Genomic DNA, 24491 nt, shown 5'->3' with positions numbered 1-24491 from the left:
TTTAACCCTCCCACCCAGGGGTGCCCCGGGTCTGCCCTGTCCTTCACTGAGCAAAGACAAGTGTCCGGCCCCTCCTCTGAGGCCCCACAAAAAGCCCCTTACCCTGCTGATGTAGAAATGTAGGTGAACCGGGAAGCGGGGGCTCCTGGCCCAGGGTGACAAGGGCAGACTGCAGGGAGGGACTGCCCTGGGGGCACACCTGGCTCCACCAGACCTGAGGGAGCCAAGGGGCCCGCCAGAGAGTACTCCAAGCCTGCCCGAGGCACAGCAGCGCATCCCAGATCACAGCAGGCAGAAAGGCCTGGTCCAGACCCCACCATGCACAAGCACTGCCCCGGCCAACCCCAGGGGAACCCCCAGACTCATCTTGAACAGGTGGCAAAAGCCTGCTGAGGGACCTCAGTTCCACCTTCAGAGGCTCTGGGAGGCTGCAGCCTGCCCACCTGTGCACGCCTGGGGACTGTGTGGCCAAGTGGGTGTGTGGGGAGGGCTGGGCCACCACTCTGCCCCCACAGGCACCTGGTGGAGCAATGTGAGGCGGTAGCCGGGCCAGACCACCGGAGCCTGGAGGGACATCAGCTGTGACACCAGCCCTACCAGCCACCCAACAGGACCCCGGTCCATACCAAAGACTCAAAGTCAAATGAATTTATTCAGAAAAGGCCTTGCTTGGCACCAGACTAAGAAAAGCAGCCCTGCCCACCGCCCCCGCCTCCAGAAGGGTCAATTTACAAAGACGGGGCGCAGGGGAGAGCTGGGTGGGGAAGACGCAGCCAGGCCAGGAGGCTTCTGCAGGCCTTGGCCTTCCCTGAGGGCCTCGCAGCTTCTGGTGGCTGCTATAGTGGCCCCACAGGAGGCCAGCACTGTGGGTCATGGGTCACGGGTCACGAAGCAGAGCCTGAGGGGAGCCCGCAGCAGCTCCGGAGGCCCCAGCCCCTGCAGCAGGGACAGAAGGACCAAGACGCCGACGGGCACTCCTTTCCTTAAGGCTTCCCAGACTTGGCAGAAGACTCCACCTCTGCGGCCTGCACCTCTGCTGCCTCCCCTGCCGTGGCTGGCTCATCCCCTGCAGGTCCTGCTGGGCTGGGGCCTGGGGTCTCCGAAGGGCTCTCGGCTGGCTCGTCCCCTGCAGGTCCTGCTGGGCTGGGGCCTGGGGTCTCTGATGGGCTCCTGGCCAGCTCGTCCTCTGCAGGTCCTGCTGGGCTGGGGCCTGGGGTCTCCGATGGGCTCTCAACCAGCTTGTGCCCTGAAGGTCCTGCTGGGCTGGGGCCTGGGGTCTCCGATGGGCTCCCAGGGGTACCTTCTTTGGGCCCCGTTCGACCTTCTGTGTCCTCCTCAACCCCGTTCTCACTGTGTCCAGCCTTGGGGTGCCCTGATGGGGCAGGGGACCCGGCAAGGGCCAAGGTCTGGGCACCACCACTGGCCACCGCAGCACTGTCCCCAGCACCCTCATCCACCTTCCTCCGCTTCCTCACCTTGTCGGCCACCCTGGCTCCCAGGGGTTGGCGGCAGGGCTGCACTGCCTCCCCAGGGTCCTGACCGCCCACTTCCTGGGTCCCCGTCCTGAGGCTGCCCTGGCTGAGGGCACACCCCTCCAAATTCAGAGCGATCTTCTCCACCTCTGAGGCACTCTGAGGGCCTGGCTCTGTGGGCGGCTGCTCCCGCCGGCTCAGCTCCAGCTTCCTCTTCTTGCTCTCTTTGGGGCTTAAGGGCTCCGGCCTATCTTCCCCGTGGCCCCCTGCCTCATCCCCCTGGCTCCTCTCCAGGGGTCCCGTATCCTGGGGCTCCACACTCCGTGGCTGGGGCCCCTCGTCCACCCTGCCCCCACCCTTGCTATGCTCTGGCCCACAGGTCCGACCCTGGGTGCTGGCCTCGTGGTCGGGGTCCCTGGGGCTTCCTTCCTCCTCCACCTTCCTGGAGCCCTCGAGCGGATGGGGCAGAGAGCTGGGCTTGAACCTCCGCAGCTTGTCTTGGGGCCCCCAGACGAACTTGCAGCGGGGCCGGAAGTGCTCCCAGGCGAAGTGCACCAGCTGGCGGCGCTGGTGTCGGCAGCGCACGGCGAACATGAAGTAGTCCAGGGCACTCTGCCGCACCCCCGGCAGCTCCCGCCGCACCAGCGTCTCCTCCAGGAAGAAGCGGACCAGCGGTGCCTGGAAGTGCTCGAGGCCCAGCTCACCCAGCGACTTGAGGATGCGTGTGATGCGGAGGTTGTTGTGGCTGCGCCTGTGAGAGGTCCGGGTCAGGAGAGGTCAATGGCCGGGACCCCTCCTGCTGGGCCGCACCCCGCCCTGGCCTGCCCTCCCACCCGGCTCCACGAGGTCTCCCCACCCTGGCCCATGATTCAGTCTCTCTCTCCATTTGCCTCTCTGGGCCCAGGGGAGGACTCATGCCATCCCTGTGAAAATGGCCTGTGGGCCCTAGACACATGGGGGTTGGGGGGATGCTGACGCATCACCTAGAGGGTGGCTGTACCCCGAGTCCCTGGTGGGGAGGAACTGGCTGGATGAGAGCCACAAGGGGCCCCTGCAGGGTACAGGGGCCTCGAACACCCTGTGAGAGCTGGCTGTACCGCCTGCAGGTTCTCCATCACCCCTGCTTGCTTCTCTATGTGGACTGCCACCTCCTGGGTGCAGGAACAGCATTCTTTACCTTCTCACCAACCCTATCGGGGAGGGACCGCCCGGCTCTACAGGCAGCAAGGAGGGGGCTCAGGGCCTTGGTCCATTGCCCAAACGGCCCTGGAGTTCTCTGTCTGCAGCAGCGCTCTGTGACCTGCCCGAAACCTGACGTGGCCCTGTTCTGCGCCGGGGTGGGGGTGGGCGGGAGCAGCCGGGCCTCACCAGTTCAGGTTCTGGAAGCGCTTCTGGTAGTTCTGTGCTCGGCCCACCGTGCCCGTGCCTCGGTCCTCCAGCCGGATCCCGTAGAAGCCCAGCATGAGCTCGTAGGCCCGGACAAGCCGCTCCTGGATCTCCTGGGAGCTTTTAAACACCTGGAAAAGACCCCCTTGGAGAGCTCAGGCACCATCCCTGAAGCCCCGGTTCCTGAGTGTGGGGGTGGCCGTGGGTCCCGACTCACTCAGAGGCCTGGACTAGACAGACAGACAGACAGACATTTATTTAGAGACAGAGTCTTGCTCTGTTGCCCAGGCTGGAGTGCAATGGTGTGACCTCAGTCACTGCAACCTCTGCCTCCCGAGTAGCTGGGATTACAGGTGCCTGCCACCACACCTGGCTAATTTTTTTCTATTTTTAGTAGAAACGGGGTTTTGTCACGTTGGCCAGGCTGGTCTCAAACTCCTGACCTCAGGTGATCCACCCGCCTCAGCCTCTCAAAGTGCTGGGATTACAAACGTGAGCTATGGCACCTAGCCTGGACTCAGACTTTTAGGGTAAAGTGACAAGAGACACACTCATGCCTTCATCTCTCCTCTGAGCTGCTCCGAGCTCTCGCCAGGGCCTGAGGCTGCTGCCCTCCCCTGAGAGGAAGTCGCCGGCCATGGGAAAGTGCCAGGAGGGGCCCCTCGGCTAAGTCCCTGCATCCCTCAGGGGCAGCTTCCATACTTGGGTGACCCCACTCCAGCCTAAAACAGTGGTGAGAAAGGCAGGTCCCACCACTCCGGGTCTCTCAGGGGCTCAGCCCCAGACTCCCGCATGGGGACAAACAGCCTCGGAAATTGAGTTTCTCTAGATGCCTGGTGGGGTGAGGACCACTGGGGAGGGAAGGTCATCATACTGGAGGCTCTTTCGGCCCTTCTGCCTTCCAAGGGACCCCTGAGGGGGCACCAAATGCCTACTGTCAGAGGTGACCCCGTCTCTGCAGCGGCGTGGCTTGCCCAGGCCTCCCCATCTTCCCCTCCAGTCACAGCCAAGGCCTGGCTCACCTCAACCTCCCTGAGCGTGAGGGGCTTGGCATGCCAGTTCACTCCTGGTTCTCGCAGAGGAAACAGCCTGCAGGAGAAGAGATGCCCAGGCAAGGGATTAGGAGAGCCGCTTCCAGACCTCGGGCACGTGCTCGCTGTGTAGCCCGGGGCAGTTCCAATCCTCTCTGGGTTCCCAGGCTCAACTCTAGGAGGGAGTGGCTAGGTGGAGGAGCGAGGGTGGGAGAGCTCAGGTGAGCGTGCAAGGGCCCAGGACAGGAGGTGTGTGGTGCGTAAGCCACAGCCTGCATGCTCAGCAGGACTGGGGAGGTGACTCAGGCAGCGAGGGGCCCTGCAGCCATCCAGCCCGGGCGGACAGGGCCTTCCTTTCTACTCCTCACTCTTCCCTCTCTTGTGTTGTCACTCGTGACACGTCACACACCAGCAGAGGCTCCCTGTGGACGCTCAGCGAGCTGTCCCCAAAGCAGGGCATGCTGTGTTTCCGGGGCCACATTGTGGGTCCCCGAGACGCCTGCACAAGTCTCATCCCAGCACTATGCCAGAACCTTGCCCCAGCTGAGTCCGACACGGGGGCCGCCCCTTGAGGCTTGCTGAGGCCTCCTGGCACTAAGGCTGCCCCTCTGGCAGGTAGTGCCTGCCCCCTCTTCTGTTTCAGGGAGCTTGTGTGCAGCCCTTCCTGTCTCCCTGGTCACCAAGAGCCCACAGATTGGGGACAGACCTGAGCCTTCCCTCAGCGGCCCTTGCATGTCCAGTAATGTCCATCCGTGTAACGTGGACACCAGCTTCCAGGAAGGACAGGGAGTGCTCAGTCCATGCCAGGAAGCAGCGTGGGGAGGGCTCCTGCCTGGGAGGGCCCTCCCCCTGTGGCCTCGCCAACCCCCCATCCTCCCATCCTCCCCAGCTCACCACTGGATGTAGGAGTGATTGTCCTCAAGGAGGTCATAGTTGTCTGTCCAGTTCTGAAGAATGTCCTCAATGAAACAGCCTGGGAGCCCCATGGGGACAAGTCAGCTGTGGCAGCCACCCTGCCCGTGCTCAGGAGGATGGGGTGTGGGTGGGGGACATAAGGAGAGAGTGCTGCCAGCAGCTTCCCCAAGCTATTCCTCGCCCTCATCTCCTGAGGCTCTTCAGGGTGCTAGGCTCAGTGGGGCTGCCCATCCCTCCTCTGATGCACAGCCCTTGCCCTGCTGCCATCTGTGACCTGGACCCTTGTTGCTGGCTGGCGGCAAACCCCAGTGAGAGCCCGGAAGGTCCCTCTGGGGGAACCAGTGGTCCTCGACCAGGACCTGTCTGTACAGGAGGGGGCCTCAGTGCCTCCTGCAAAAGCGTGGCCCGTCAGCCACAGAAATCTGTCCTCAAACACAGCCCCCAGCTGAACCCAGTCCCATGATGTGGCAGGCACAGTCTCCTGAGATGGGGGCCTGACAGTGTTTTGTGCAGCCACCCAGTCTCTGTTTCACGTTGCAGCCCGGCACGTGCATAAACAGGTGTGGGCATGTGCCCGTGAAGCTTTATTGACACTGAAATTTTAATTTCTTATAATATCAAAGTAATAGAACACTGTTCTTTTTTTTTTTTTTTTTTTTTTTTTGAGACAGAGTCTCATTCTGTTGCCCAGGCTGGAGGGCAGTGGCGTGATCTCGGCTCACTGCAACCTCCACCTCCCAAGTTCAAGCGATTCTCCTGCCTCAGCCTCCTGAGTAGCTGGGACTACAGGCGCACGCTACCACACCTGGCTAATTTTTTTTGTATTTTTAGTAGAGACAGGGTTTCACCATATTGGCCAGGCTGGTCTCGAACTCTTGACTTTGTGATCCACCCGCCTTGGCCTCCCAAAGTGCTGGGATTACAAGCGTGAGCCACCAGGCCCGGCCTCTACTTTAATTTTTTCCAACCATTTAAAAATATAAAAGCTATCCTTAGCTCGTTGGTTTACATGTGGCTTTCATGAGGTCGTGGAGGAGTTCAGTAGTTTTGATAGAGACTGCATGGCCTGAAAAGCTGCAGATATTCAGTCTCTGGCTCTCTACAGAGATAGCCCACCCCGACCCAAACACCGCTGCGGAGATCCCAAGCTGGGGATCCTGGAGTCCCTCTGGCCACCTCCAGGGGGCACTGTGGGGCTATTTGAAAGCTGTGGCCCTGGTAATCGCCGGGTACATCCCAAACCAGGCCCCAGTGGACCACCCCTGCCAGGCACGGATGGAAGTGCCGGCTGCCAGTGGTTGTGAGGCACCTACCGTTGGGCAGGAAGCGGATCTCATTTCTGTAGAAACTCAGGTTTGGCGTGTCCCCATTGCAGTCTCGTTCCACCAGATCCTGAAGAGCCAGAGAAAGGGGACAGCAAGGATCCATCAGACACAAGCTGCCCTGGGGCCCTCCGTGCCCTTCGGGGAGGCGCATCTGCAAACCTCCAGGCTGGCCCAATACCCCAAGAGCCCGCCTGGCTCCTCACTCTGCAGGTGGGGGCCATTCAGAGGACAGCAGCTGCCTCCAAGCCCCAGGGACCCCCCTTCCCCATTTCGCCAGCCAGGCCAGGCCTGGCAGGTCCCCTCCTCAGCACCCTGAAGTCAGCACAGGGGTTTCCGTGATTCAGGGGTGTGGAGGGTAATGGCTGAGGACAACCTGCAGGAGACAGGGCTGGCATGGGGGTGGGGTGCCGTGTGGGCGGTATCACGGACCCCACACGTGTGCATCACAAGGCTGGCACTATGGCCATGTTTGCAAGGCGACGGCGTGCTGAAGCTCAGAAAAGTAGGGGGATGCCCCCGGTCTCCCGGAGAGGGGAAGGGCAGGGCTCTGAATCTACACCAGGCTGTGCCCCAGGCAGGGTCCTGCCCAGAACTGTGGCCCTGGCACAGCAAGCCAGGCCGGCCTTCCAGTAGAACCTGGGACATTCTGCCTGAGAAGAGCAGCTGGCGGGAGGGTTGTGTGTCCTGGGGCAGGTACGTACCGGATAGTTGTGCCGATACCTACACATGTCCCTCGTGGCTCGCCAGTTTCGGGACCCTGTCATTCTGGACTGGGAAGAAAAGAGATGGGATTAGGACGCCCATGGGAGACCCCCAAGTGAGCCCCAACGTGGTGAGGGCTGCAGGGCCTGGGCCAGCTGCCAAAGAGCTGTCTTTAAAGGGTGGGGGTTTCATGGCTCCTACCTCTCATTCTCCTGCCCCGGCTCTTTTTTGGGGGTTCCCAGTGGGGCAGATTTGGGCCTCAGTAACGCATCCCAATACCCTGCACAGAACCAGAGAGGGCTGCGGGAGCCAGGTGGGGGCCTGCTCCTTCTCTAGGCCCCTTTGGGACTCCTGGCTTCCACCTTAGGGTGGCCCCTGGCTGACATGCACCTCCCCTGGGGTGTGGCCCTGACCCTCTCCTCCTCCTAGGCCTGCTGGCCACCTCCACCCTGGCTTTAGCCTCTGTTCTGTGCCCCTGGAGACTCCCCCTGCTTTGTACACTAAAGTCACCAGGCTGTGTTCTTGGGGGCAGTGGCCTCACCACCTGTAGCCCCAGAAGGGGACCCAGGTGCTTCTGGCAGGGTCTAATGAATGAATGCCCCTTCCCTGCCCAACCCCACGCCTCACTGGCCATGGTGAGGTCAGGCCCTGAGTCTCCAGCCTCCAGCCCTGTCTGGTGATGGCTTCTCAGCAAGATGTCAGGTCCCCTTGATGCCCCAAGCCCTTCAGCCCCCATCTCTGCAGGCCAAGCATCACGGGGCTGAGCAAAGGGCCGGAAGTACCTGGTGATGAGGATGCTGGGACACAGCCCTGACCTCGTGATGAGGGTAGGGGGCCTGGGGCTGGGCCTCGCTCGGTGGGTGGGGCAGGAATGGGCGTATTTGTCCAGGGCAACAATTGGGACCCAGGATCCTGGGGGAGTGCTAGAAGGGGGGTTGGGAGGCCCGGTCAGCCACTGTATCCCCTGGCTCCCTGCTGAGCTCCAGCTGGGACCTGGCGTTGCCTCTCTGCCTGATTTTTCTTTCTTATTTTTTTCCCCTCGAGATGGAGCTTCATGCAATCTCCACCTCCCAGGCAATCTCCACTCACTGCAACCTCCACTCACTGCAACCTCCACCTCCCAGGTTTAAGCGATTCTCCTGCTTCAATCTCTGGAGGAGCTGGGATTACAGGTGCCCATCACGCCTGGCTAATGTTGTATTTTTAGTAGAGACAACAGTTTCACCATGTTGGCCAGGCTAATCTTGGACTCCTGACCTCTGGTGATCCGACTGCCCAGGCCTCCGAAAGTGCTGGGATTACAGGCCTGAGCCACCGCCACCGATCTCTCGGCCTGATTTCTCAACAGGGCCGCTGGTGTGGTTCTCTCGCTCCGCCTGGTTATCAGTTTCTACTTCTCCTTCCTGGGGCCAGCAGGAGCCTCCCTGGGTCAGTTCTGGAGGCTGGGTCCTGACTGGATGTGGCCAGTCAGCCCACAGGTGCATACATGACACTGCCCAGGAAAAAGTGAAACAGCCCCGCCAGGGTCCAGCGCAGGCAGCTGGGGAGGCCTGAGGGGTCCAAAGGGGAAGGGGAGGGGCTTGTGGACAGAAGCCACAGCAGGAGGCAGAGGGAAGAGGTCAGGGGTCACAGGCGCCTGGCAGGATGATCAGGGCCTCTGAGCACCTCTTCAGGAGAGCGGCCTGAGGAACTCCAGTGAGGAAAGCCCGTCAAGAGCCCACCCAGGCGTCACACCGTCCTGTGGGACAGAGCCAGACCCCACCCCCCTGCCCAGCCTGCCTGGCCGCTGCCCTCCCGGCGACAGGGCCGAGCCCCTCCGTGCTCTCTCACTGCCCGCTCCACCATGGCCAGGCGCCAACGCAAACGGTGCTGGGTGCCAAGGGGAGAATCCATGCGGAGCCGTCGAGTTCCATGCACTTCCCGGCCCTCCACAACCCGGGCAGCTCAGCTGGAAGGACGCTCCCAGATAAATCCCAGCTCCCCGACGGGGGGCCGGACTGCGACAGTGTGGCGTTCCCAGCGCGGCAACAAAAGTAACCCCGGCGATGACAGGCGCCCGGCGGTAACAAAAGTAACACGCGGAGGCCCCGTCAGCCCGCCCCGGGCTCCCGCAGGTGCAGAAGCGAAGCCTCCCAGGCCAGACCCGGCCCGGGCCCCAGCCCCAGCCCCAGCCCCAGGCCGCGGGGCCTGCGCAGGGGCCGCCAGGAGGCCGAGGCGCGGGCCCGAGGCGGGAGGGGTTCCAGCAGGGGCGGCCACGGCGGCTGGGGGCGGGACGCGCCCGAGGCACCCCCGGGGGAAACGGCGCCCACACACGGTGGGGCCCGGGAGGCTCAGCTCCGCTGTCACCCACGCGCGGCCCCCGCACTTCCCCGCCAGGCCCTGGGGCTGGGGGTCGGCCGGTCTGGGGTGGGGTCCCCGGGGCTGCGGGGTCCCCAGGAGGCTCCAGGTGTCTCCGCCCGGGAGGGGGGGGGGTCTCCCGTCCACGCAGCCGGGCGGGGGGCGCCGGGGACCCCAGGCCTCTTCCGCGCCGCGGGGCCGCACCTGGAGCGAGCTGGGCCGCGCCGCCCGCGGCTGCTCCGATTCCTCGTCCTCGTCCTCGTCCCCTGTGTCCGCGTCCCTCGCGCCGGCGGCCTCGCCGTCCTCGTCCTCCGCGTCCTCCGCATCCTCCTCGTCCTCCTCCCAGGTGGAGTCGCAGTCGGGGTCGTCCATGCTCGGCGGCGGCGGGGCTCGCGCTGGAGGCGGAAGCGAAACCGAAAGCAGAGGAAGCGCGGGGGGCGGGCGGGGGGAGGGGACGGAGCGGCCCAGGCCCCGCCCGCGTCCGCGCGCAACGCCCCTCCCTCCCCGGGACGCCCGCCCCGCGCCCCACCCTCCCCCGAGAATCCCCCAACGTCCGCCCGGGAGGATGCCCCTCGCAGAACGCCCACCCCCACCCCACGACGCCCACCCGGGAGGATTCGCCCCACCCCGTCTCGCAAGGATGCCCGCCCTAGGAGATCCTCCCTCCCGAAAATGTCCCCAAAGCCTGGCCGCCCCCCAGAGGACGGTGTCCCCGGAAGATGAGCCGGGTACCTAGGAAGGATGTCTTCCAACGATGCCCTCCCAGCAGGATTCTCTCCCCGGAGGATGCCTGCCCCGCAGAGAATCCCCTCTTCCAGGAATATTTCTGTCCCCCAAGAGAAATCCCCCCAGAGGATGTCCCCATCAGAAGAATGTCCCTTGGAGGATAACCCCCGGAGGGGCCACGTGTCCACAGGGGCCTCTCTCCCTAAGCTGGGTGTGTAGGGGTCTCTGTCCTTCTGCTGCGAGCTGGGGGCCTTACTCAGCTCCTGGAAGCTGCTGGCGGACCCCTGTCCCTCCATAGGCAGTGCAAAGCACGGCCGTTTTCTTTTCGAAGCCACCAGGGGAGTCTTTCTCTCTAGGGTGCCGAGTCTTATATAACCAGGATGACATGGGCAAGCCGTGGCTTCCTTCAGCTTTGCTGCCATCTCTCAGTTGTAAGAAGGCACTTAGGGGAGAGGACCACACGAAGCCTGGGCCACCGGGAGGGTCACCCTGGGGACTGTTCAACACAGCTGATGCCAGTTCAGTGCCTCCTCAGGGCCCTCTCTCTAAGCACTGGCAGATATGGGGCAACACAAAGTCACTTTCACGTGCCATTTCCCAGCACCGCGGGTCCCTTGCTCATCCACCTTTGACATCTGCTGGCAGATACATGGCAAGGTTGGTGACCTCTTGAAATAAAAATCAGGAGTGGCCACTCCAGATAAATTTCTTCTGTAACTGCTATACCAATTCATTTCAAAACATTTAGGTAAAACTAAATCTGGATTTTGGACTTGGCCATGAGGATAGCTCCTGGCAGAGTTGTCCCTGTAATGATGGTGGTGGAAAGGTGGAGCGGGCCCCAGCCCAGCCCCTAGGGGACACTGCCATCTCCTAGCCCTGCAGGCCTGCTGGGCCTGGGAACTGGTGACATTCCTTGTACTGTGTGCCAGGGACAGCCGTGAACGGAAGTCTTCCAATCCTGGCCACAAGTACAGGTTAAGGACCCTCTGGGTGCTGGGCCCTAATCTTTGCTGACCTGTTGACCACTGTTAGCAGGTGCAGTCTCACCTGGCTGGAACCTGTGGACATGCGTCACACTTTCTTGAAACGACAGTGGTGATGCCCCGAAGTTCTGGGGCGCTGGACATTTCTGTAAATCAACTTAGGGCAGTGGCCAGGGCAGGTTTCCCGGGGAGCCTGAGTGAGCTGCCTGACCTCCTTGTTAGATGATTTACAGGTGGGATCTGGTTACAGCATCAGAATAGACTGTGAGGTGGAGTCGGGGGGCTCTGATGGGGACATTGATGGGTGCTGGGTGGTTGTATAGGGTTTGGGTGATCTGAGACTTGGGTGGTCAGGCTGCCCCCTCCACTGCCCCAGAAAACAGAAAGACAAGCATACTGGGTGCTGACAACATTGTTCTAAGGAGACAGCATTCCCGCTGCTACCTACTGTCAGCAGGACTATAGAACCACTTCCCTAAAAAGAGTATTAGAGACATTGCCCAACTTCTGTTTTACAAATATCACCACACCAAATTGCTTCTTTAGTTGCTTTTGTGTTGTGTGTGTGTGTGTGTGTGTGTGTGCAGAGCTCATCTCGGGGGCGTGCTAATCCGAGAAGTGCAGGAGCTGCTGTAGGGGACTGTGCAACAGAATTGCTTCTTCAGAGCATCCTCTGCAGTCCAGTGACGCCCCGTGTGGCACGGCATTCCAGAAGGGTTTGCTGTTGAGGCTGGGGAAAGGGGCTCTCTTTCTCTGTCACACTCTCTCTCTCTCACACACGCACACAGAGCTCCCAGGCACCCAGGAAGGGCAATGGTCTCTGCACATGCAGTGGGTGATGTGCCTGGAGCAGGCACTGCTCACAGCTAAGGAGCCCAGCAGAATTTTGTGTGGCTGGGAGCTTGGATTACAGCCTTCATATCTTCTCCAGGCAAGACCAGTGGCAGCCTCGTGATTTGGCCCAAGCGTGCCCTGTCCTCAATCAACCAGCCAAGCAGGGAGCCTCGCTGCCAGTGCCCTGCCGCTCACTATTTATTCGCTGCTATTTGGGGAGCAGTGGAGCCCAATTGCCTTTCCCAGTCACCCCTGGGTCGCCCTGGGTGGGCCAGGCAGGGGAGTTCAGATAACTCCCACTCTCAGCCTTCACTGAGTCCCCACCTGCAGCTGCCAGCCATAGAGAAAATGTCTCTGCGGCAGCAGGTGCTCTTGGGCCCTGGGTGTTCCAGGTATAGAGCCGCTGCTGAGGCTTCCAGGCTCAACATCAGCGGCAGCTTCTGACCCGTTCAGATCTTGTCCCGAGCGCACAGTGTACCACGTCTCGCCTCTACAGCAGCAGGCGCGTGAGCGTCCGTGCACGGGCCAGCCTCATGCCAGCTGTTTTCCTTTTCAGATTGGGGTTCAGTCGGCACCTTCTACATGACATGGTGGAGTGTGCATTACATAAAGCCCCCAGGTTACAGACAGGACCCCTGGGGCCAGGGGAGGGTAAGTACAGCGCTTACCAGGACTTGAGGCCACATCGCCCTTGCCCTGACACTTGTGAATTTGACCTGGTCATCCCACCTGCCAGCAGAGCATGAACTGGGCCTCCCCACAGGGAAGCCCAGAAGCCCCTGTGAGTCCATAAGGGCTGCGTGGCTCCTGACTTCAACCAGTCAGCCTCTGGTCCAGAAGGGAGGCCTGGGGCGGGGGCACGCTGCTCACCTGCCCGGTGGGCTTACTCTGTGGGCTCTCGCTTTCTCCTGGAAGTGCAGCAAAATGTTACAGTAATCGAGATGAGGCAGATTTATTAACTAGGCTTTCCCAGCACAATCTGAGGTCATCCGAGATGCGGTTTCAGATGGAGGTTTACAACAGTGAGCCTGGGTGGCGAGCAGGACTCCTCCTGGCCATCCCGTGACACCCCGTGTTAGTATTTGCCCCCCTTTGCCCTGCTGCTTCTGGACTGCCTAAGAGCCAGGCTGCTGTCCCGGACTGAGACTCCAGGACAGGACCTGGCACAAAGCCCTGACTGAGGCTGACCTAACAGGAGAGATCAGACGGGCAAGGGGGCACACTTGGGCAGCAAAGGGAGACCCCACCCTTCCCTGGCTGCAGGGCTGAGTATTTGTGGTGTGAGGGGAGGAATGCCAGGCGGGCTCAGTCCTTTGGTCTATGTGTGTGGGGCCCTCCAGGTGCCTGCTCTTTGTGGCAGGCTGTTACTGCAGGGCTGTGGATTTGTCCCAGCTCTATAGAAAAGGGACCCACAGGGTCCCCCCAGGCAGCTGCTCTACCCTTGGAATACAGCTCAGGCAGGCCGTAGACCAGCAGCTTCCCTGGGCTATTCTTCCCCAGAAGTGGCAGTGCGTTTGGTGCAGATGAGTGGCAGGTGCCACACGGGGCGATCACATGGCACGGGATTCCTGGCTTTGCCCCTTTAGTGGGTGCCTTGTGATCTGCGTCATGGTGAGGACTTCAGGGACAGATGGCCAGGGATGTTCCCAGGTGGTAGAGGAGGCTCCACTGGCAGAGAAGCAGCATCAAGCTGAAGACATTGGGGTGCGATGGCTGGCCAGGACAGCTTGTCTCCTCGTCCGCACACGGGAACGCTGGATTTCACTCTGTGACCCAGCCAGCGGTCTCATCTCACAGCCGCAGCTTTCAGCAGGAAGGAGCCCACTGGTGCCTGCCTGACCTACGAGGGCCCGCACCGTTTTGCCCTCCTAACATTTTGTATTTGAAGTGCTTGTCACAGTCCACAAAATAACCACTCAGAATCTGTTACTATTTTGTTTATACGTTGTATCAAGTGAATGTTAATAAGTCATCTAAGTGTATGCTTTAGTTATAAATCTTGGAAAAATAAAAACTTCCTTTTGGGGGAAAAGTGAACTTACTTTGGTATCAAAATCACACAACTCCAGGTTGGATTTTTTTGTGCTTTAATGTTCGCAGTCACACAAAAGTGGCATCTCCATCAGCACTGGGGCGGCCGCCTCCTCATCAGCCGACAGCTGCACGGTCCCCGCCTCTCACCCATTTGGTCTGTTTGCAAGTTACTAGATCATACAAAAATAACCGCTACAAATTCTCTGTATCTGGCATATAAAAACTGAGCAAAAAGTATCTCTTAAAGCAAAACATCTCAGAAAAAATACAACACAGGTTTAACTTCTGCAGTACTTTGTTCATATAAAACACTAGTAAAATAGGCTTCTTAAAAATTAAATAGTGAAATACCAACCAAATTATATACATTGTTACAGTACAAGTGAATGAGGCAAAATATCCAGTTCTTAGTTTCCCAGGTGGGGGGGGTGGCCTTCAGTGCGTGGCACGGAGGGGGTGACAGGAAGGCCACGTTCTGATGTCACAGTCAGCGCAGAAAGAGGCTTGCAGCGGGACAAACAGATGGAAAGAACTGAGTCACGCAGGGAAGACCAGTGGCTCCTTTGAGGAAGAGTGAGGTCATGTTTTTATTGCTTGCTAATCCGAGGTTTTCCCCTGGCCCGATGCCCCTCTAGGTAGCCTGGATCCCAAATGCTGCAGCCCACGTAGCGCTAATCCATGTCACCAAGCAGCCACGGGGAAGCCACAGCTGCTCCAGAGAAGACAGAACGAGGCTTCAGAGCCCTCAATATCTGAGCTGGACTGATCCTGGTCTTTCAGGTCCATCAGGGTCCCACATGGTCCAACTGACACACACGTTTCCCCGCTGACGGCCACGTTCACCTGAGAGCCTGAGGGCGGGCAGTGTGGGCTCATGGCACTGGGATGGTATCACTGTGGCCTGGGGGGTGGCACTCAGACCCAGCCAACCCCCTCAGCGACCACAGTGCCTCGCCCGCTTCTCTGCCGCCGCCAGGGCTGAGGGCCTACGTGCGGCGCCGCTTGGCAGCGCTGGGACTGGAGGGGTTACTGTTTGCGGTCAGGACTTTGTCAGTGACCCGGCTGCGCTTCCGCTTGTCTGCGCCTTCTTTGCACCCCAAGTCTGAGGAGTTCTTCTCTTTGTCTTTGCTGGATTTTTCTGATGCTTTCCCCAAACTCCCTGAAGATGAAAAAACTGAGAAACGAAAAATCACTTGGCTGAAAACAGAATATCCAGAATCTTATTTTTGTCTTCCTGTTCAGTTAAAAAAAATCTGCATACTGACACGTGACCCTCTGAACCCAAAGCTTCCTCCTGAGCTGGGAGCCCCTTGCATTTGGGCCCACAGAGGGGCCTGGTCCTCCTGAGGACCTGCCTGCGGCGGGCACTGCAGGGACCGCCGCTCAGACCCCGGCCTACAACATGGAGCAGGCACTCAGCTCCTGGGGAGGGGGCACTGCAGGATCCATCCTGTGCCTAGATGACCTGCCTGGGGCCTCTGCACCGCAGGCTCTACGCCCACCTGACTGTGCCCTGCCTGAGGGCAGTCTTGGGGTGCTGAGCCCCAAAGGGCATCAGGGCAGGGTGAGCTCCACACTCACCATCGTCAGCCCCATTGTGGGGGTCCACGTCTTCCTTCATCTCCTCTTTCATCTCCTCTTCTATCATCACTTTTCCTGTGGAGGAGACAGCTGACGCTCACCGAAAACCCACGGTGGTGGCCGACGCTGGGGGATGGTCAGGCCAGGGACTGCTCCGACGCTTGCTGCCCACACAGGCCTCAGCTTCCGTCCAGCCACTGCTCTCAAACAAAGTCCTCTCCAATCCCGGAGGTTCCAAGACCACCCAAGCACAGGTAGGGCGGGGTCTGCGCTGGACCCTCACACCTCCCTGGAGGCCCGGGGTCCTCACCCTCACCTCCCTGCCCTTGGCCAGGGTCTGGCCTTTTCTGAATCCCAAGCCCAACCTCTCCCGAGCCTCACCTTCTCGGACCTCCTGAATGATCTCTTCTGGAAGGACGAAGTTCCTCTCTGGATTCGGGAATGGAAGAATCTCAGACTCGTGCTGATATCAAATAGAGAGTGTCGTTTAAGAAACAAGGGTGAAAATGCAGTTTCAAGAAGTCACTAGAGCCGTGTAAGAGCCACTTGGGGAGAGGCCAATGAGCACACATCACTGTGTTGGAGGCTGCGGCGGGCGGGGCAAGGGCAAAGGGCATTTCTTCTTTTTGTGAACAGCGCCTGCCACAGCTGGGCTTTCCAGACAGACCCAGGGAGGGCAGAACCAGCGGCAGCAGGTGCAGGAGTCAGGAAGACCCACCGGGGCCAGCATCACTAAGGCGGGCCCTGAGGACCGGGCAGCCCTGGTGACACACACCTGTGGGCTCCGCCTGCCCAGCACGGCCTGCAGTCTCACCATGAGACTGCGTTCCCCAAGGCGGCGTGCAGAGGGCACAGTGACAGCCCTGGGGAAAGGCCGCAGGCACCTCGAGTTCTCATCCACGTGGCAGGAGCCCATGGACACCGAGGGTGTCGGTTGGGAGCGCCACAGGCACAGAACCAGGCAAAGAAGAAGAGAGTGCTTGCCAGGCACTGCCCTCCTGAGGTCGCACAGACCAGAGGGAGAGACCTATGTCATACTGGGATGGCTGGTGTGGCCCTGAGTCCAACGTGGCTGGCACAGACTCTCCACCAGCACAGGTCCCCACTCCTCCTGGTCACCTGACCCCCGACCCCCACCCCACTCTCCAAGTACACCACCTTCTTTGAGCTCCTGGACCCACCACCTCCTGCTGCCACAGGGCCTGGAACACCCACCTGTCTCTTCTGGCCACCCTGCTTACCTAGTTAACCCGCTCGCCCGTCACACACTGCCAGCTCCAAGCTCTGCGAGGACTGGAACTCTACTTGTCTGACTCCCACAGAAGTCACCAAATTCACCTTGGTGTGACTCGGATAGGGTCACCCTCTGCCTAAAGCACTTCAGGGGCCTCCCAGGAGGCTGACAATGGCCTAAGGGCCCGGGACTCTGCATCCTTCCCTCCCTCCCCAGGGTCTCAGCTGGAGACTCTGGCCCAGCACCCAGTCTAAAGCAGAGCCCCTGAAAAGCTAGCCAGCTGCTAGCACTGTGTTTGTGCTTTCCATGACAGGCTCTGGAGCCCCGGGATGCCCTCCTTAAGGACGGGCCTCAATGCAGGGGTCTCTGCCCAGCGGACCCCAGCAGGCACGGAGGGGCCCCTGCCCAGCTCAGGCTGACCCTGAGAGCTCACTGCAGACCCCAGCAGGGATGGAGGGGCCTCTACTCTGCCCAGCAGACCCCAGCAGACATGGAGGGGTCTCTGCCCAGCTCAGGCTGACTCTGAGAGAGCGGTGTGCGGGTTCGTGCCCCCATCGGGCGGCACAGGGAGGGCGGTTGGGCTCACCAGCGCCTGCATGTCGTACATGGTGCTCAGATGGTCCCAGATGACCTTGGATGGGACCTGCCGCCCGATGTTCTGGCTGAACTTGTCCCGAATACAAATCATGTGGAAGTGTCGGTTCACACCTGAGGGGAGGAGGGGCGGCGGGATAACCGGTGAGCGGGGAGGAGAACGGGGATGGAGGGGACGGGCTGCCCTGGGGACTGGAGGGGCAAGGGTGGCTGCGGAGAGATGGGGAGGGCCAGGGTGTGGAGGGGCTGTGGGGGGGCAGGGCTGGGTGGTGTGTGTGGGAGGGGGTGGGGTGTCCCGGGGCGGGGGTGGGGGTGGGGCACTGCGGGCTGGGGCCTCGCGGTGTCACGCGGGTAGGGGTCGTGGGCGGGGTCCGGGGCGGGGTCCGAAGGGCGCGTGGGAGGGGGCGGGGGTCCCGGGACGGGTGTGGCGGCGGTGTCACGGCCCGGGCTCGGCGGGGAGCGTGGGGGCGAGGGTGTCGCGAGCGCAGGCCCCGCCCCGCCCCGCCGGTTGCCCGCCCCGCCCCCACGCGCGTCCGCAGCCTGGGCGCTCACCGACGGGCTTGTGGCCCAGCATGGCGTGGAAGAGGCACACCTCCACCTCGGGGCTCCACACCACTGTCTCCTCCGCCGGGCTGGTGGCCGCCTCCCCCGGGCCCTTGTCGCCGGCGGCGCCCCCGCCGCCCACCTCGGCCTCTCCCATGGCCGCGGCCCGGCAGAGCAAGGAGCCCCCGGCGGGAGCAGGCGCGGCCACGAGCTCCGCGCAGGCGCACTCGGGGGCGGGCGCGCGCTCCGCCGGGTACGCGCTCGGGCTCACGCGCCGGCGTCGGCGCAGGCGCAGCCGAGGTCTCGGGTCCCTTCCCGCCGGGGACTCCGCCCTGCTCCGCCCCGCGCGGGGGTGCTTAAAACGTGTTCCTCTTTAAAGCACAGTAAGAAATACACTGCACCCAAACAAAAAAGTCTGTGCTTCAAAGGAAACCATCAGAAAAGTGAAAAGACGACCCACAGATGAGAGAAAATATTTGCAAATCCTATATCTGATAATGAACTTCCTTGTAGAAGGTATAAATAATTCTTATAACTCGATAATAAAAAGACAATCTAACTATAAAACGGCTAAGGATTTGGATACACATTTTTCCAAAGAAGATGTACAGATGGGCCGGGCGCGGTGGCTCACGGCTGTAATCCCAGCACTTTGGGAGGCCGAGGCGGGCGGATCACCTGAGGTCAGGAGTTCGAGACAAGCCTGGCCAACATCGTATAAGCCCGTCTCTACTAAAAATACAAAAAAAGTAGCCGGGCGTAGTGGCGGGCGCCTGTAATCCCAGTTACTCGGGAGGCTGAGGCAGGAGAATCGCTTGAACCCGGGAGGCAGTGAGCCGAGATCGCGCCATTGCAATCCAGCCTGGGCAACAAGAGCGAAACTCCGACTCGAAAAAAAAAAAAAGATGTACAGATATGGCTAATGAGCACCATCGGTCACGCGAAACGAGAATTAGCCCGCGTGGGGACCCCCTGCCCCGCCGAGACCGCCACAACCACGCGGCCGGGGTGACGAATGCTGCGAGGGTCAGGGCTCGGGACCCTCGTGCGGTCGTGCTGTGCGGTCAGATGGGCCGCTGCTGCGAAAGACAGTCTGGCCGTTCTTTCAACGATGGAACCGTCTCCCTAGGAAGCAGCAGCTCCGTGGCGGGCGCCCGCGGCAGTGGAACAAGACACAGGTTCAGGCGGGGACCCGCAGCCGCGAGGCAAGCGCCGCCCCCAACCCGGGGCTGAACCTGCGAGGGGCGCCTGGAGCGCGGGCACCCGCACGTCGCAGCCGCGTTCAGCCTAAAAGCAGCGAGCGCGGACTGCGGCAGCGTGGGTGCGGGCTGAGACGAAAGTCAGAGAATTCAGACACCAAAATACACAGCATGGGAATCCATTCACAGGAAGAGCCAGAACTGGCAACTCCATAGGAATAGAAAGTAGATGCACGGTTGCCGGGGACGGGGGAGGGGGAGGGAAACGCGAGTCACTGCGGATGGGGACCGGCTTCTTTTTTGTTTGTTTTTGAGGCAGAGTCTCGCTCTGTTGCCCGGGCTGGGGTGCAATGGCACGATCTCGCCTCACTGCAACCTCTGCCTCTTGGGTTCAAGCGATTCTACTGCCTCAGACTCCCGGGTAGCTGGGACTACAGGCGCTCACCACGGCCGGCTAATTTTTGTATTTTTAGTAGAGACGCGGTTTCACTATGTTGGCCAGGCTGGTCTCGAACTCTTGACCTCAGGTGATCCTTCCTCCTCGGCCTCTCAAAGTGCTGGGATTACAGGCTTGAGCCACCGCGCCCGGCCGGGCCCAGCTTCATTTTAAGGAGGTGAAATGCTCTGGAATTAGATAGTGGCCACGGTTGCTCGCAACAAAACCCCACCGAATCGTGCGCTTTAAGCGGGTGAACTTAACGGTCTCAATAAAGATGTTAAGGAAAAAACAAAACCAGAAACCCCACAATTACTGCAGGCATAGGGCTCACTGCCCGGGTCTGGGTGCGGGATGGAAGGGCTCACGCCCGCCCCCAGAGTCCAGCGCCTCCTGGGAGAAAGGGCAAGTAGGGGGTCTGGCCCTGCCGGCCTTGACCGCCTGCCTCCGACTCCCGGCCGCCGCGCAGCCCAAGCTCTGGTGAAGCGTTAACCGCGGGTCGCTGCGGAGGCCCCACCGCGGGGCGGGGCCGGGGCCGGGCGGTGAAGAGGGGGCGTGATCAGGGCGGGGCCTAGGCTGGGGCCGGGCGGGGAAGCGCTCAGGAGGGCGGCTCGGGGGCGGGTCAGGGGCGGGGCCGCCAGGTCAAAACGCATCCATGACGAGCTTAAGGCGGCATCCAATCAAGGCCGCCGCGGCCTCCAGCTCCGCCCGCTCCGCCTCCGCCCTGCCCTCACGGGCTTCTCTCCGCACCATTCCCTCTCGGCCACGCCCACCACGGCCCACTGGCCAGTGACCCGCTACGCGGATATTTTCGCCTCTGCGGGTGTAGGCTCCGGGTCGGGCTTCCGGGTCCCTTGCCTGGCTCTGGCGCCTTCCAGCTGTGTGACCGGGCGAGGCCCTGAGCCTCTTGAGGGTTCAGTGCCCTCCTCCGTACAATGGGCCAACAACAGTCCCTTCCCTGGGGATCTCGGTGAGGGTTCGTTGCTCTGCAGGGTGCCCTGGGCCTGTGCCAGCGCGCTCAGGCATCCTGGTGACCAACCACAGCTGGCACTGGTGAACGCAGCCTCTTAGCCCAGGCAGGCTCTGGTCAGCCTCACCTGCTGGGACCGCTGAGTGGTCCAAGAGCTGGCTTGGCTGACTGGGACCTGGGCCTCAGCTTCCCCATCTGTGCAGGGGGCCGCTGGTGATACCGGTCCCTGCCATGCCCTGGTGGAGATATGGCCCAGTGAGACTTCGTGAGGGGTCCAGGCCACTGCTGTCACGTGGCACGTCTTCTACCCTGGCCCCTAGGTGGCCCTGGCCTCAGCCTTGCTCTAAAGAGGAATGAAGCCCAGCCCACAGCCCCTTAGCACAGATACGCTCGGGAGACGGGACCCTCACCATTACTCATCTCCTTACTGTTCCCTGGACACCTTGGGGTCCCTGCGCCTCTCCACCCGTCCCTGCCAGGTACTCTCCTCCTTCAGTCTGGAGCGCCTCCTCCCTTGGGGGTCCCCTGTGCCTATTGAGAAAAGATGGCATAAAAGCGTGAGACAGGAGCCCGGACCAGGAGACCCGAGGGTGCTGAGCCCCAGATTGGGCCGGGTCCACATGGAGACACACGCTTGGCTCATCCCAGCCGGGGCTGTCTGCCTGCTCCAGTGGGAACCTGGGCAGGGGTACTGTCTCCAGGGCTCTATGCTGGGCGGTCGTCATGAAATACCTGCTTTCCCCACACGCCCCCTCCTTTCTGAGGCAGGTGCCGCTGTCACGCCTGCTTTGAGGGGAGGAGTCAGAGATGAGTAGAGTGGGGAACTGCCTGGGTTGAGGGCAGAGCCAGGAATCAACCCTCAGAAGCCTGGCTTCAGCCGACCCCTGACCACCTCCCTTCTTGGCCTGCTCTAGTCCCTGTGGACCGTCACCTGGGCTCCCCTTGCAAATCACCCTGCAGCCCCCTAGGGTGCAAATGCCTGCCCCCACCCCTTTGCCTGTCTCTCTCCTGCGCAGCCTTCACTCTCAGCTCCAAGGTCACCGCCCCAGCTGTGAGGGTCCCATTTGGTCTCTGTGGCCACACACCTGTGTTTCTCACTCAATAAGTGCTTTGTGGGATACGCTTTGCACACTTGTCATTGTGAATCACGGATGATAATTTGTTCAATGTGTGCCTCCCCTGCCAGGCTATCAGCTGGCTCCAGGGGGCCAGGGCTGGGAATGGCGTGGCACCACTGTCCCCCACCTCTCAGGCAAGGCCAACACACAGCAGGTGGACAGTGACCATTTGTGGACTGGCTACACAACCTACTGACCCATTCCCTCCCTCACGGGGATGGAATGAATGATCCTCACTCTTTGATCCCTGTTGCTCAAATTTCCTTCAAAAGATGGATGTGGCTTCCCAAATATCTTGATCCCAGGAACAGAGGACTTGGATCCCAAGTGGGAAACGCTCAGGCCCTGGAAAGGCTTTCCCATGGTCAGCGAACATACAAGCCTTCCAGCTTATAGATCAGTCTTGTATAAGTCTAGCTGCATGAATCATTCCTCAGATCGGCTCTGGGTTCTGACTAAGTGGAGTTTCTTGCCTGGGGAGCTGATGTCATCTCTGGAAGGGGGTGACCACTGCTAACCAGAGGGTGCCCATCTCCCAGCCCCATGGGGACACCTGGTTCTTGGTCATGAGAGTCGGGTGCAATGGAAGGGATGTTTAGAAGGCTTTGCTCAAACATACCCTTGCGTGTCCACATGCCTGTGGTCACAGTTTCCTCCTGTCTGGCTGAGTGTCTGGGACAGAAGTGGAATTCCATTGCAACGAGGCTGACATGGCTGATGGGACTGCTCCCTCTGCCACTCATACCTGAGACCCCAGACACTGTAGAAAGAACGCAGCCTTTGCAGCTGGGCAGCCACTGTGGGTTTTGTTTCCCCAGGTCCTCCTGCTCCACCACAGGCCATCTCCCTGGGCCTCATCCAGACAGCTGCACACTGAGCACAGCTCTGTTGTCCTCTTCCCTGGGCTGAGTGGCCTCAGAGGTGCTGGGGACTGCATGGCCGCCGGACGAGGCGGGGGCTTTCCAACCCAACACCACCGAGCCTGCCTCTTCCTGCCCTGGATGCTATGTCTTCCATAGAGCCGCTTTTCCAACACAGCCAGGTGGGAGAGGTCGTCACCTAATTAACAGCTCTCATGTCCCCTCCCTTTGCTTTCTTCCTATTTGGGGGAAATTAACGCTATTAAGGTTCTGATCTAATTATTTCCCTTCTGACCAAAGTAGCCTGTGGTTGCAGAAAATTAAAAGTTGGGCTTCAGGGGAACCCCCCATTGAAGGCAACCTGGCGAGGGTGTCCCCAGGCCCAGCCACCAGGCTTGCAGCCAACACATCACACCTCTAGGGGGCGTTTTCCACCCACTGTTTGGACCCAGATCTTGGCTCCTGTCTGAACTCTGCTGGAGGGAACCAAGGGAAGGCGTTTCCGTTCCCTGGGAACCTGCCCACCAGGAGGGGGCCACTCTCAGCTTTCAGAAAAGAAGTTCAATTCTTCACATGGGGCATCGGAAGACTCACCATGCTGACTGAAAGGCGGGCTGGTTGTGGCTCTGGGGCAGCACCCATGATGCCCCCAGCACTAGACTTGGACAATTATTGTTCCCACGATGTCCCCTGCAGGGCCAGGCCACGGCCCCGAGAAGGAGGGAGCTGCAGCGTGCTGGCTTGGCTGCCGCACTCTCGACCGCCTGAGGGGGTTTTGGCTCTTTTCAGGGGTTGCCAGATTTAACATAAAAATACAGGATGCCCAGGTAAATTTGAATTTCAGAAAAACATTGAATAATTTTGTAGTGTTAGTATGCCCCATATATATATATATATATATATATATATATATATATATATATATATATATATATGTTTGACCAAAGCCTTCTAAACATCCCTTCCACTGTACCCAGCTCTCATGACCAAGAACCACATGTTCCCATGAGGCTGGGAGACAGGCACCTTCTGGTTAGCAGTGGTCACCACCTTCCTAATAAAATAATATGATATAACATAGCATAATGTAATATAATCCATGTATATATTCGGGAGATACTTATACTATAAAATCATTCACATTTTAATTATCAAATTTGAATCAAATTTGAATTATCTGAAATTCAAATATAACTGGGCACCCTACCTTTTATCTGATGATTCTGCTCCTTTTGCCTGAATTACCTCCTGGTCAGCAGCTTGATTTGACTTGAAACGTGGGGCCCACCCAGGTCCACAGCGTCACCTCTGCCCGATGTGAGCTGCATGACTGAGGGGCAGGGTGGGTGGTGCTCTCCCTGCCGGGTGCTCCTTAGGGTCTGTAGAGGGAGGGAGAGAGGCAGGCCATGATAGCCCAGGGGAGACCCAGGCCCTGGCTCTCCAGGTACTGCTTTTGTGGGCGCGGAGGATTCCTAGGTAAGGGTGCATAACTGATTTCACCACGCCTGCCTTGATGGACAGATTCTGCTGCGTGTTTCTGCTGTGAGAAGCCATGCTGTCCTGGAACCCCCGTCCACATGCACACCTCTTATCCTCTGTGGGATGGGACAGTAGGAGGAGGAGGAGGGCTTGAGTTCTGATAGACCCAGGGTGCTCAGAATGCGGGCCCTGCGACGGCAGACTCAGCCTCACCCGGAGACTTGTCAGAAATAGGTATTCTTCCCACATGTGCACATGTGTGTATACATATACACACACACCTGTACTGCCTGCCATGGTACAACACATGTACAACACAGGTACGACACATGCACACACACGTGCACACATGTACACAACACACATACATGGACACACACATGCACACCCAGGTGCACACACATGCATGTGTATGACACATATATACACACACACACTCGTGCACACGTGCACATGGGCAGCACACCCAACACACAGCTCTGCTGCATCAGACGCTTTGGGGCGGGGCCCAGCACTTCTCCAGGGCTGGTGGGTGCGAGTACCACAGTGGGAGAGGCCACGCAATTGCCACTCGAGCTGTTTTTAAGTTGGCTCACATGGGCTGGGGGGTGCGGGCTGAGCTGCTTCTCATTGTCTTTTTCCAATCTGCTGGGGGAGATGAGCCTCATGTTTCCTGCCTGCCATGGGGTGTGTGGTCCTTTGAGTTCTCAGTCACCGCCCCATTGTCAC

At 60.0% G+C, this 24491-nt stretch overlaps 2 protein-coding genes and 1 long non-coding RNA gene across 5 annotated transcripts; 1 reads left to right on the top strand and 2 right to left on the bottom strand.

Moving 5' to 3' along the window:
• Window positions 1–633: 633 nt before the first annotated feature.
• On the bottom strand, window positions 634–9645 carry OGFR (opioid growth factor receptor). 3 transcript variants are annotated; one of them, XM_016938265.4, is made up of 7 exons: window positions 9373–9645; window positions 6831–6899; window positions 6118–6196; window positions 4784–4862; window positions 3881–3947; window positions 2841–2989; window positions 634–2223 (listed from the first exon to the last, which is right to left on the bottom strand). In XM_016938265.4, the coding sequence occupies exons 1-7, from the start codon at window positions 9538–9540 to the stop codon at window positions 984–986; spliced, it is 1851 nt and encodes a 616-aa protein (XP_016793754.2). In that variant the 5' UTR covers window positions 9541–9645; the 3' UTR covers window positions 634–983. The 3 variants fall into 3 exon arrangements, with proteins under 3 accessions (XP_016793754.2, XP_063658799.1, XP_016793756.1); XM_063802729.1 differs by having other exon boundaries at window positions 6831–6894; window positions 9373–9563; XM_016938267.4 differs by lacking the exon at window positions 9373–9645 and adding an exon at window positions 7033–7968.
• LOC104003646 (uncharacterized) lies at window positions 8826–13751 on the top strand. Its single transcript, XR_676346.5, has 3 exons — window positions 8826–8945; window positions 12271–12365; window positions 13301–13751. It is a non-coding gene; the product is annotated as an uncharacterized LOC104003646 (long non-coding RNA).
• Window positions 13752–13784: 33 nt separating this feature from the next.
• MRGBP (MRG domain binding protein) lies at window positions 13785–17934 on the bottom strand. Its single transcript, XM_016938269.2, has 5 exons — window positions 17710–17934; window positions 17150–17271; window positions 15711–15792; window positions 15330–15404; window positions 13785–14922 (listed from the first exon to the last, which is right to left on the bottom strand). Exons 1-5 carry the CDS (start codon window positions 17855–17857, stop codon window positions 14735–14737), a joined length of 615 nt encoding a protein of 204 aa, XP_016793758.1. The 5' UTR covers window positions 17858–17934; the 3' UTR covers window positions 13785–14734.
• Window positions 17935–24491: the final 6557 nt, after the last annotated feature.

The sequence above is a fragment of the Pan troglodytes genome, chromosome 21 (genome assembly GCF_028858775.2).
Source record: "Pan troglodytes isolate AG18354 chromosome 21, NHGRI_mPanTro3-v2.0_pri, whole genome shotgun sequence".
In the NCBI taxonomy this organism is placed as follows: Eukaryota; Metazoa; Chordata; class Mammalia; order Primates; family Hominidae; genus Pan; species Pan troglodytes.
The sequence above is the reverse complement of the archived record's forward strand: the minus strand, read 5'-3'. Positions and strand labels throughout refer to the sequence as shown.

Excerpts from the sequence above, each read along its gene's own strand:
- MRGBP (XM_016938269.2), bottom strand. The coding sequence starts at position 17,857 with ATGGGAGAGGCCGAGGTGGGCGGCGGGGGCGCCGCCGGCGACAAGGGC. Across the intron at positions 17,272-17,709 it reads GCTGGGCCACAAGCCCGTCG|GTGTGAACCGACACTTCCAC; the intron begins GTGAGCGCCCAG and ends TCCTCCCCTCAG. Across the intron at positions 14,923-15,329 it reads CCACAATGGGGCTGACGATG|TTTTTTCATCTTCAGGGAGT; the intron begins GTGAGTGTGGAG and ends TTCGTTTCTCAG.
- OGFR (XM_016938265.4), bottom strand. The coding sequence starts at position 9,540 with ATGGACGACCCCGACTGCGACTCCACCTGGGAGGAGGACGAGGAGGAT. Across the intron at positions 6,900-9,372 it reads CGCGGCCCAGCTCGCTCCAG|TCCAGAATGACAGGGTCCCG; the intron begins GTGCGGCCCCGC and ends TTTTCTTCCCAG. Across the intron at positions 2,224-2,840 it reads CGCTTCCAGAACCTGAACTG|GCGCAGCCACAACAACCTCC; the intron begins GTGAGGCCCGGC and ends GACCTCTCACAG.